Source organism: Aquila chrysaetos, chromosome 5, assembly GCF_900496995.4.
Source record: "Aquila chrysaetos chrysaetos chromosome 5, bAquChr1.4, whole genome shotgun sequence".
Taxonomy (NCBI): domain Eukaryota; kingdom Metazoa; phylum Chordata; class Aves; order Accipitriformes; family Accipitridae; genus Aquila; species Aquila chrysaetos.
The window spans coordinates 7522195-7534116 of record NC_044008.1 but is presented as its reverse complement, the minus strand read 5'-3'; the positions used below and the strand labels follow the sequence as shown (position 1 = coordinate 7534116).

General features: G+C 51.9%; 1 protein-coding gene across 1 annotated transcript in view; it reads left to right on the top strand.

Moving 5' to 3' along the window:
• Positions 1–1368: 1368 nt before the first annotated feature.
• CCDC3 (coiled-coil domain containing 3) overlaps positions 1369–11922 on the top strand; it is a 45749-nt gene continuing 35195 nt past the window's right edge. The window contains exons 1-2 of the mRNA XM_030016059.1: positions 1369–1781; positions 2803–2977. Of these exons, the coding sequence (XP_029871919.1) occupies positions 1369–1781; positions 2803–2977 (588 nt within the window). The remainder of the gene's footprint in view (positions 1782–2802; positions 2978–11922) is intronic.

Genomic DNA, 11922 nt, shown 5'->3' with positions numbered 1-11922 from the left:
TAGTCCTTGTAGCGGACTGGAGAGGCAGGTGGAGACAGACAGACAGACGGAGGATGAGGTTAAAGGAACCAGCCAGGACATGCTGTCAAACTTTTAGTAACCATCACAGCTAGGGAGAGATTTAACTGGGACCATGTCTCCATGATATTCATATTCTAACAAAGGTTTTGAAGCATCCCATGCCCATTCCTGACTCTATTATCCCCAGTGAGATCAGATGTGGGAAAAGGAGAATACTGAAATAGGAAGAGGCTATTTTGGACTGCGAGTGGTGCGGGGCCCCTGGGGATCCTCAGGAGAAGCTCCACAGCAGTTTGTATGTGAGGAGAGGGTCAGTCCCTGAGCCATCTGCCAAACAGCTGGAGAAGCCCAAAGCTGCCTCAGCCAGTTCTAGAGGGTAAACGGTGGGAAGCTTTTTATTTTTGCCTTGCTCACCAGGTGTATTTTGAAACACGGTTGCAGGCTGCTAGGAAGAGCTGCTCTCCCCCACTTGCGAGTTTTTCTCCGTCCTCCTTTGAAGTGGGAGAAGTGGGTGACCAGGGTTACAAGCTTCACCCCCCCCCCCCCCGCCCCCCCCCGCCCAATCTTCAGTTTCCCAGGCTCTTCTTTCCCAGCAGGAGCTGTGCACAGCCCATCCTGCTCCACTGGGACCCTCGCACTTCCAGCACCCTACGAGCCACCCCTTCACCTCCCAAAGCCCTGGGTGCCGCCAGTGCCCACCCCGGGGCCGGAGGAAGCCTGGCAGCAGCTGCCCTCCCCCCGGGGTGTGCTTGCCCTTCGCATCTCTCCCCTTTTACATCTTGCCCCTTTGCACTCTCTGTCCTGTCCACCTCTTCTTCCCTTTGCATTCCTCCTCTTTGCAACTCTGCCTTTGCATCCCTCCCCTTTGTATCCCTCCCTTTTCACCTCCCCCTTTGCACCTCTCGCATTTACATCCCTCCCCTTCGCCTCTCTGCCCCCTTCGCATCTCTGCCTTTTCCCATCCCTCCCCTTTGCCTCTCTGCTCCTCGCATCTCTGCCCCCCTGCCCCTCCGCCCCTCCACCCTTCGCATCTTTGCCCCTTTGCACCCCGGCCTGCTTAAACCTCAGCCCTTTGGCTATCTGCCTCCCTACCCCCCCCCCCTCCCCTTTACACCCCCCCCCCTTTCTCTTCCCTGCCCCTTCGCATCACCTCCTCGCTGCCTCCCTGCCTTTTCCACCCTTTCCCCACCTCTCCCCCAGCTCCCCAATCCCCCGCAGCCCCCGGGGCAGACCGCAGCGGCTCCGGACCGTCTCCCCCCCCCCCCCCTCAACTCAACCCCCTTAACCCCCTCCCCTGCCCTCCCTTCCCCTCCCTTCCCCTCCCTCCCACCCGCGGAGCCTCCCGCGATGCCTCCTCCACCGCGGCTGCTGCCGCTGCTGGTGCTGGGCTTGGGGCTGGGGCTGGGGGGGCGGGTGGGCGGCGGGGGGGGCTGCCAGTTGCCGGCCGAGTGGCGACCTCTTAGCGAAGGCTGCCGAGCCGAGCTGGCGGCGATCATCGTCTACGCGCGGGTGCTGGCCCTGCACCCCGACCCCTACGGTGCTTATAACTACCTGCCTTGGCAGAGGGGCCCCCCCGGCGGCCCCCAACAGGGAGCGGGGGGGCTTTTTTATTCGGCCGAGATCGAGCTGCTGTGCGATCAGGCTTGGGGCAGCATGTTGGAGGTGCCCGCCGGCTCCCGCCTCAACCTCACCGGCCTCGGTTATTTCTCCTGCCACTCGCACACCGTCATGCAAGGCTACGCTTATTTCTTCTTCCTTCGGTAAGTCCCGGGACGGGACCGGGCAGAGGGGGGGGGGTGTCCGGGTGGTGGTGGCGGTGGGGGGGTCGGTATCCCAGCTCCGGGACATCTCCGTGGCCGGGGGGGGGGGGGGATGCGCTCCGTCCCGCTGCCGCCTTCCCCGCAGCGCCTTCTCCTTTGCGCGTCCGCCCACAGTTCCATCGGGGAAAAAAAAAAGCAAACAAAACAAAACCCAAGAACCCAAGCCCAAATTCCTACTAGTCCAGCATTGCCGGGCGGCAGATGTACGGGGAGCTTGCTGCGGAGCAGCTCCTGGGTGCTGCTGCTGCCTTTGGTTTTACGGTGGGACGGTCACGGCGCTGGAGAAGGGCCAGCGGCTGTTCACCGAAGTTTGGCACCGGAGTTTAAAACCCATCCCCAAGTACTCTCCCGATAGCTTTCTCTCAGGGTCCCAGCCAAATCCTGACTTTGGGCTCATCGAAAGAATAAGAAAATAAACCACAATGTGGGAACAGAGCCATTGCCGTGACCTTTCAGTCCAAGAGCGCTTGCGAAATAGTACTCGTCGCTTGTTTCGAAATACTTGCTATATTCTTGTGCTGGGTGCCTAACGAAACACAGTTTGATGCTGCCTAGTGCTCAGTCTGTGGCAGTATCTTTAAACATGTTTTACACAAGTTATTTATTGACTGCTTGAGGGAGTACTTAAACTCCGGGATCAAGGGCAAAGCGATGCAAATTCCGTAGGAACCATGGGCCAAAATACAGATTTGCCTCATTCGTGGGGGTTCATTGATGTCTGCAGGGTGGCGGGAGCCTCTTAAATCCTTACTGCTGCTGCCTGGTCCAGTCCTCTGTGGTGGAAACTGCCGTCTTGGCAACTAAGTGCCAGGAGAACTGAAAGCGGCGTGCCAGCTAAAAGTCTGTCTGTGTGACTTTGGTGGCATTTGTTGAGCCAGGCTGAAGTACGAGGGGTGACTTCTGCAGGAGGGAAAGTGCTGTTCAGCCTCACAGTGGGCTGCCCGTGCAATCTGTGTTTCAGAATGGATGAGAACTACATCCTCCTGCCGCACGGAGTCAACTTCCAGGAGGCGATTTTCCCGGACACCCAGGAGAACAGAAGGATGTTTGCCAGCCTTTTCCAGTTTTCTAACTGCTCGCAGGCGCAGCATGTCTTGAGCTTCTCCAGTGACTGGGAGATTCAGGAAGACAACCGGGTAAGGGATTTATTTGCTCTCCATTGCTTGTCTTCTAAGTGGGCACAGGTATTCCCATGTCATTTGCAAACATACATATATGAATGCAGAGCAGCAGGTCCCTGATTTTCCCGGTCCTTTGGTGGTATCACTGGCAAAGTAACACACTGGTGGGGAGATGTTAAACTCTGTTTTCAAAACTGACCTCTGTGCTAGCTCTTTAGCTTCCCGTGGACCTGAGCAAAGCTTGGTACCAACATGTTCACGAGCAATAGGTTGGAAACCAGTATCGCTTGTGATCCTGTCCTACTCCACACAGGTCATTCCTGGCTTTGCTGTCTCTAGACCCCATTCTTTAATTTTGGCTGAAATGTTCAGGAGCAGAGCTTTGCTGCTTTACTTCTGTGTTCATCTCATGTAGAGAGAGCAGTGCCTGGACCGTCACAGACTGTGAGGGATTATTCTTGCCTAACTCCACATAACAGCATAAACATCTACTGAACTAATTGCCCTAAGCTGTCTTTGTAGCAGCTGGGGAAAAATAGACTGTTGAGGGCATGTTTCGTCTGAGTGACGAGGGCATGGTTCATCTGAATGATGCCGGCACCTACTTCTGAACAAGCTGAATGAAATGCCTCTTTCTCCTCTCAAGGGAGGCCACAGCAAGTAGTTCACCCTCTAGGCGATCCTCCCTTAAGAAAGCACATTTTTAGTATGGAAAGTCCAACGATGCCCGTTGTTAGTGGCTTCTGAGCCCCTTTATGGAGCCGCAGTGTGTGTAATAAATGCAAGATTTTAATAAATACTTCCTTGGCAAAGAGGAGCAACCCGCAGTTATGTGTGTGCATGTTCTGGATGTGCATATACATTTGCAAAAGTGGAACTTGGAGAGCTGTTTTAGTGCCAAACCTGGTTTTATGAGGCTGGTGGTTTCTACTAGTAGCCAAGAACATTTTAAGCATCTCTTTAGGTCAGGATGGACAGGACATGTGTCATCGCTTGCGTCTGCTGTGGATTCACCCAAGGCACAATATTTACGTATGGCAGCAGAGGCACTAGCGGCTTGTTTAGGGGATGGATGGAGGGAACTCGGTAGCTGGTTGAGCCTTTCCCTTTACCAGCTGGCCGACCACTGGCATACAAAGTTTGAGTTGCCGTGTGGCCGTCTGGCCAGTGCCACAACCTCGCTCCTTGGGATGCCCCGTGAGTGAGTGTTTTCTTACTGCTGGTATTTTGGGGAGGGAGTGGGGAACAGTGATATTCAAATAACGTATTTTGGGACAGCAGCAGGAATGGAGAAAATAAGAGAAAATGAATCATCTTACAATTAGATGGCAGAGCCGTAACCCTGGCTGGGCAAGAGGGGGGAGGCGGAGAGCCCCAGTCCCAGCCTTGCCTCCTCCCTGCCAGTCTGAAGGCTCCCAGTGCCCCAGGCAATGCATTTGGCAAGTAAAGATGCTGCTGCTGCCAAATCCACAGATTTTGCTCCGGGGGAGCAAAGAGGCATTGGGAGACCACCCGATCCAACTCCCGGTGTCTGCCGCTTGTGATGCCTCTGCACTGTTTATTTAGCAGTGCTGAGCTAAATGCAGGGGATCCTGATGGGCTGGTGCTCGCTTATGCCAGCAGTGAATCTCGCGGGTTAGCTTTAATGGAAATCACGAGGCAGAAACCCCCAGGGTAAGTTGCGGCAACCGAAAGCGTATGTATCAAAAGTGCATTTCAGCTGTTGTGCTCTTTGACCCCGTGCAGCTGTGAGCAGACCAGGCGGGGATTAGAGCTGCTGGTCGCACAGACCGGGGCTGGGGGCTTTACATACTTCAACACCCACCCGTCCAGTGAATAAATTCAGCACAACTGACGGACGCTTTGTGTCCCCTTCATAATGAAAAGTAAAAGCTTCCTCTGCACCAGTTAAAAATAGTTCGGGCTGACTGTGCTCCCATTCACCTCCTGCATCTGTGTTTGCCCAGGCGAGCGCCGGCTCCCGGTGCCTGCGTGCCCCAGCCTCGGAAGGGGATGGCGTTTTTGGCTGCCATGGTATTAGGAATTTGTTCCCCAGCTCTTCCCAATGCAGGTGCCCGTCTCCAGGGTGCAGCTGTCTTTAGTGTTTTGCTCCTCTCTTTGCCTTGTCACATCCGATGGCGACTTTCCCAACTGCCACCATGTCTGCTCGCATCCCATCGCAGTGCAAACAATTTCCATTTCCAAATACGCTCGGTCGAGCTGGCCCGTGCCGGCTCCTGAGCCAAAACCTGCGGCGTGTGCCGGCTTTGTGGCACAGAAAGTGAGCGTTACTCGGAGCATTACTCTTGAAGGTTTTTGGAAAAGAGGCTCTTTGGGAGCCTGGGGACACCCAAGGCGGGCTTCTGTGGTGGTGTCAAGTTGTGGAGAGCTTGGAAAGAGAGGGAAGTGTCTTCTGATGAGGCTCACGCTGCAGCGAGGAGTCAGGGGTCTCACTACCTGCTGCGTATTGACATAAATTGCTAGTTAAAATCCGTCACAGATGTTTTGTGCAGTCAGAGGGAAGAGATGGAGACACTGGGATCCTCAGAGCAGAAGGCAGCTGGGGCGAAGGTCTAGTTCCAGGAGTTAGTAGGTAAGGTCCTGCCTCTGGGCCTTGGCACAGCTGTGTGCAGGGACATCTTAAAAAGCAGATCTGTCAAAAAGCAGCGTTCCCAGCTAGGTTTGGAATAAAGGAGTGATGAAATTTCCTGTTTACAGCTGGATCCCATACTCAGAAAGACTTTTTGAATCCCTGTATTTGCTTATGGCTCTGTGCCCTACTCCTGATATATTTCTGGGGTGGACATTTTAAGGGGAGAATTCAGTGCTGGAAGCACGTGCGGTTGCAATGAATAATTCGTGTTCGCAGCTCCGGGGTGCTCAGCCAGATGGTGAGAGAGCACTGTGATGAGTGAACGTCTTTTGCCTCATGTAATGCCGCTCCCAGGGAGAGGTCCCTTCTGCAGGGTGTGCCTGAGCCAGCTGGGGAGCAGGGGACCCAAAGGTGACCGCTGACACGCTGTCCTCCCGCTTACCCTCTTCTCTCTGCAGTGCTCCTTCCCTGCAGGCAGCCTTGTCCCAATGGGTGAAACGAGGAAAACCCCGAGAGCTCCTTCTCCTCCTCCTCCCACCAAAGTGTGATGATGCAAAAGAGAGCAAAGAGATGTGCAGGAACTTCTCAATGCACTGGGATGCGCCACTTGCCTCTTTCATTGCGGGAAAACCCTTTTAATTTTCGCAAAGCCCCATGGCTCACGGTGAAAGGCGGCCAGACCCAAGGCACATCTCGTTGGGGATGTACATTCCTCATGCTGGGCCTGCTGCCGTCGCTGGAAGCTAATTCCAGCTGCGTTTTTAAGCCCCTTGCCATCTGGGCTGAGGGTCAGACGCTGCTTTCCGTAGTTTTCCAATAACCCCACAGTCTCATAAATTCACTCAGGTGCTTGTTCTGGCCACTCTGGAGAGCAACAGTAGCTCCAGCTGGCGTTTCTTTAGGCACTTGCATTTTGGCTTCCACATTTGCAGAGGCAGTAATTAATTGGGCTCCATCCTGACTTTTCTCACAGCCCCTTAGTGATGTTTGCAGACCTCCTGCTTTACTCTGGCTCGCTGTCGCAGCGGTTTCTGCAAGGTTGTTGCTAAAGCCCCGAGTTCCCACCAGGCTTGGGTTTGGAGCTGGGTTTGTAACGAGTGGCTGCAACTTCTTGCAGAGCGAGGGGCCACTTCTTTCAGCATGTTGCAGGTACCTGGGTCCCAGGTTTGGCCCAGTCCCAGAGCTGATGTTGGTGGAGATAATAACACAGGAATGCTCCTTTTTCCCTTTCGTAGTTACAGTTTTAGTCGATTCTTCCCACCCTCTGCCCCTGGGAGAAATGCAATTTTCGCCTATCCAAGGAATCTTGCAGTCACAGCAGTTTCTTTTAATAAGGTGCTTCTATTAAAGAAAGGAACAATTAAGAAGTTATAAAAACCTAATTAAAATTCTTAAAAGCTCCATGTTTTTACCCAAGTCTCATGTTGACCCCCTGAGGGAAGACCCACAGACGTATCAAAGAGTTTGTAAAGTCTGACAGCCTCCTAAGGCAGGCATGCCAGGCTGTCCCGTGCCGGCTGGTGTGCGGCCTCCGGGTCACCCCTGCCTTGGGAATCCACCCCAGACATCCCTTTTCCTTTACCCCCTGCTTCCCCCAGCACCCTTAAAATTGCTCATAGACCCCTGCGTGCCGCCCAGTTATTCTTCGGTGCAGCCGTCGGTGCTGGTGTTTTATTACTGATATTTTTAGGGAGCAGCCTTGCGACCTTTTCTTGCTCCAAAGGAGTCCAAGGGGTCAGACTTTTTTTTTGGGAGATAGGGATGCATCCATGCAGCCAGGATCCTCCTTCAAGGATGGAGAGGGGGGAACGGGAAAATCCCGAAGGCCCAGAGAGCATCCATATATGCCAATGCCTCTTTCTCACGACAATTTTTTCTCATGGCTAAGTGATAAATGACACTTTCCTACATGCAGGGGGTTGATTTCTGTTTGCTCAAGCTGGGAGGTGGGAATCGTCCCTGTGGTTTCCCCCTTCTCGCAGTGCCTGCTGCTAAGCCTGGGGGTGATGTAGTGGGCTGGGACTGAAATCTTGCTCCCCTGCAGAGTTTTACCATTTTAGTGCAAATCTAGAGGCTGTAATTTCTTCTGACTTGGCCTTCTGCAGGATGCTGTGATCTCGTAAATAAGACCTTGTTGCCTTGTCAGAACACGTGAGATTACACCAAAGTGATTCAAGGTCTGGTGATAATAAGGTCTATAGAAGCATCCAACAGCGCTTGTCATTATTTATTATTCAGAGGGGTTTTAACTCCTGGTTTTGTCAACAGGTTGATAGGGAAACGTGGTCTTTTGGCTTCCGTTCCAGCTTTCTGTGAGCTGCAGAGGTGATAACAACCTGGGGCTGTGCGGTGCTTCTTTTACAGGGCACCTTCCTCCCCTCTTTTCATGCAGGAGAGTTGCAAAATGACCCCATGTGCATCAGAACGAGGGAATTAACAGTGGCGCGTCAAACCGATTGTGAGCAACTGTGAGAGCACTAGCACTGTGATAAAACCCATGGAAATTAAGGAGTCCAATAACTTCAATTAAGCCTGGCGAGACTGCAGGGGGAGATTACATCTTTTATTAAGACTCTCTCCCTACATTGCCTTTCCTCGTCTCAAGCATCAAAGCCACAACCACGCTGTTACTTCAATTGATTTAGATGAACCAACTTGCCTTCTGAGAGACCTCCAGAGATTTATCTGGGTAATAATAAAGCTTTTATGAGAGTAGTCAGCGTCCCAGATAAAAAGCAAGGTAATTAGTGGGTTAGCAGGGCAATCTACAAATATCTGCTTAGCATCTTTGGGCCTGTGTCCTCTTCTCCGGTGGCACTTTGGCAGCTGTAACAACCTGATGACCTGATTAGGACACCTGCAAGGCTTTGGAGCAGCTGAAAAGGGAACCGGATAAGAAAAGCAATGTAATTGCATAAATGGCCTTGCCATTATTATGCAAAGCAAAAATTAAATTAAATGGCATTCTTCCTCTGCGGAAGTAGGGGAAATAGTTTCAGAACTATTTGTTTTAGCAACGGCTGTGGGCATGAACTGGGAGCCACTGGGTCGGATCATTCCCTGAACCCATCTGTGGGCACATTTGTGCTGAGCAGCACATTTGCTCAGAAATGGTCCCAGCCTGCCTCTTCCCTGATGCTCTCCGCCGGGCGGATGATAGTGGGTCTCACTCAGTGATGCTTCACAGGACCACGAGGGCTTAAATCACAGAGAAATAGCTGCTTACACGAAAGCTCTTTGGCCTCCCAGAGGAGGGTTTTCTCACGTGACATTTGCTGTGGGGACCTGTTTTGATCCATCTGCCCAGGCAGCATGCCCCCGGAGAGGGGAAAAGAAGAACGAAAGTTGGGGAAGTCCCCATAATTTTTCTGACCGCCTTGATTTTGAGTCTGGGCAGTGATTAAATAGTAACATGGCTAGATACCTGCTGGAGAGAAGCCTGTGGCATCTCTGGAAAGAGCTCGAGCTGCCTTGGATGCAGGGACCAGAGCTCTTCCTGCTGTGGCTGAGATGGACATCGGTGATGCTGAAGGTGACTCTGCTGTGTGAATTATGCAAAGCCTGGCCATTAGAAAAAAAACCTGGTAACTGTAATGGATTTTAGCTGAAATTTCATCCATGGTATCTACCGAGATAAAATGAAAAAGCAATTTGTTTTATCTCTTTTAAAAGTTAACAACTTCTGCTCTTGAGGAGTTCCCTCTCTGCTCCGAGTGCTGGGAGATGAATTGCAGGACTGGAAAATGCTGATTGTGGAGTCCAATGCCAGCAGTTTTAGGGGAAGGACTGCTCTGGAGAAGAGCAGGCAGCAGCCTGGCTTGGTTAAGACAGTTTTCTTTAATTCCCATGTAATGGCCTTTTGTGTTTGCTCGTGGCATGAGCCACATAAAGGATCCTCCCTTCTCTGTCCTAAGTCACTAGGGAAATAGAAAATATTCTCAGTTCAAAACACTGCTATGTGGCATGGGCAGGGCAAAAAGACCTCAAAATAGATGAAAGTAAGGTCCAATATCTAGAGGTCTGAAAATCTTGTTTTACATTCGGTTTCTTGCCCCGCCATTTGTTAGAAGAGTTTTTGCTCCCTTAGCCTAATAGCATGATAGAAAGTGTACATCGCTTCTGGGTTGTTTTAATAGTGATTTACAGTGCTTTTGTTTTCTTCGCAGAAACCCACCCAGAGCAAACCCCTCCCTACGATCTGTATTTAATTTGAATACATGTAAGCAATATTAGATGAAATGGAGAATTGCTGACAAGTGTCTGAGATGAGGGGACACCACGAGACAGTTGATACATTTGGGTAACATCCCCGAGAGTCTTTTGGCATAGAAATGGCATTGACTCATTTCCAAACCTTCCCACCCAAGTGTGGTAGGGGATGCTTAGAGGTCTGATTGTCACCTCCCTATCAGTTTTCTGTCTCCCCATGTGCACAGGCTGCTAAAATACAGAATAAAAGATCACAAAGGAGTACACAATAGTCTTATCCACAGGATGTTTCCATTGCATATGGTCTTTATCATGTTTATAGCACCCAGAACGTGCTCTGAGCGCTCCCCAGGAGAAAAATGGGGAAATTTCTCTGTTTTTAGGGTGTCTCTTGGAGGTACCTCATTTCTGTGTCAGGAGGCAGGTTGGCTGACTGCCTTATACAATGCTGGAGGGATGACCTGAGGTAGCATGGGAGCCTTGAAGTTGATATCGATTGTGAACAGTCTGAATTTGGGGTTGAATAAGGAGCTTTTCCCCACCCATCTGAACTCTTGTCCCCACTAGCAGCCGTGACCGGTGGGGAGCTGCCAAGTGAGGCCCCCACTTAGCACCCTCCTGGTACTAACACGGGTGCAGGACAAGGTGAGGGGAGTCCCAAATCAGTGTCCCAGCTCCTGGTGAATGAGTCTGGACCAACGTGCTCTCTGTCAAGCAATGCAGATTACTCCAGAGCACAGCTCTCTCTGACTATGTCTCAGGCACATCCAAGTACATGATATCCTTAAAAATATCTGGTTTCCAGCCTGCTGAGCAAGGAAATGCCTAGACAGCCATGGGTATGTGTGTTTATGTACACGGCTGCCTCCTTGAAGGGCAAAACAGCAATCCTTCCAGGAACTGGCAATGAATGAAGACCCACATGGCTCCAGGCTGCTTTTCATTATCCAGAGCCATACTTTAAAGAAGTTCTGCCAAATGCACTAAATCATTCTGGATTTCATGGCATGAGGCTATCTGCTGCTGTACACGAACTTGGTAGCGAGCAGGCATCTGAAACTGGCCCCAGGACACCTTTTTGGCTCTCCATCTGGCTTCTTCCACCGCCACAGGGCTGGGGAACTGCTGGTGGCCACAGAGGTGGCTGGCGGTTGTGGCCTGAGCTCTGCACATTGACAGGCACAAAGATGGGGCTGAAGGGAGCCCGTTGTCCCTCCTGTGTTTCAGATCCACGGCTGCCTGGAGGGGTGCTGTGCCCTTGGGGTTTCCAGCCCAGAGGCGGTTGAAAGACCTGTGGTGGTGCTGCCGGGCACAAATCCTGCCACAGTGCTTGCTTACCTGGACAAAGATTTTTTTGAAAGCGCTTAACCACTGACTCTTAGCCAAGGGCCAAGGCAATGTGTTTCCCAGTCGTGTTGGAAGGATGCAGCTTTGGGGCTAACTCCATAGTGTGCAGCACAGGTAGGATGCTGCTGCTGTTGTCTCAGGGTAGGTAGGAGAGACGGGACTTTCAATGGGCTGGTCACATTCTCTCTGTGTTGGCACAGAAGTGGCCGAGGTGGGAGCTACCTCCCTCTGGGGAGGGCAGTGGAAAGTTTGAAGCTACCCCTTGAGCATCCGCATGTGAAGGTGGGCTGGGAATTGCAGAACTGTAATGAGAGGTGGACCTCTGGTCCATACGCTCTGGAGATGACACTGTCATGGGAAAAGTAGCAACAAGAAGACATGAGGAGGCTGACTTTGGTCCCTTGTCTCCTTCTCTGTGTGTGAGCGATTTGGTGATTCCTCTGCTTTTTTGCCCTGCCCTCCTGTTCGCGGCCTCCCCAGGTGAGAGAGGACATCCCACCGCACATAGGCCGAGAAGGGTGAAAGCACTGGCTGGCAAGGGGAGGCAGCTGGGGGGGACCTGGACAATTACTGGAGCTGGGAAATGAAGTGGTGCAAGGCAACATGTGCTTGAAAGTGCTTGTGTCCACGGCCAAATCACCTTCCTCGACACAGATGCCTGTACTCAATGTGCTCGCCCGGGTATCTGGGACCTGGCCTCCAAGGAGAAGGGTTGAGGCTGGTGTTCTTGTAAAGTGGATGTATTATCTTACTAATCTGAGGCAAAATAAAGTGGGCAATCCAAAGAAGCAGATCATGGGTGTTTTTTGAT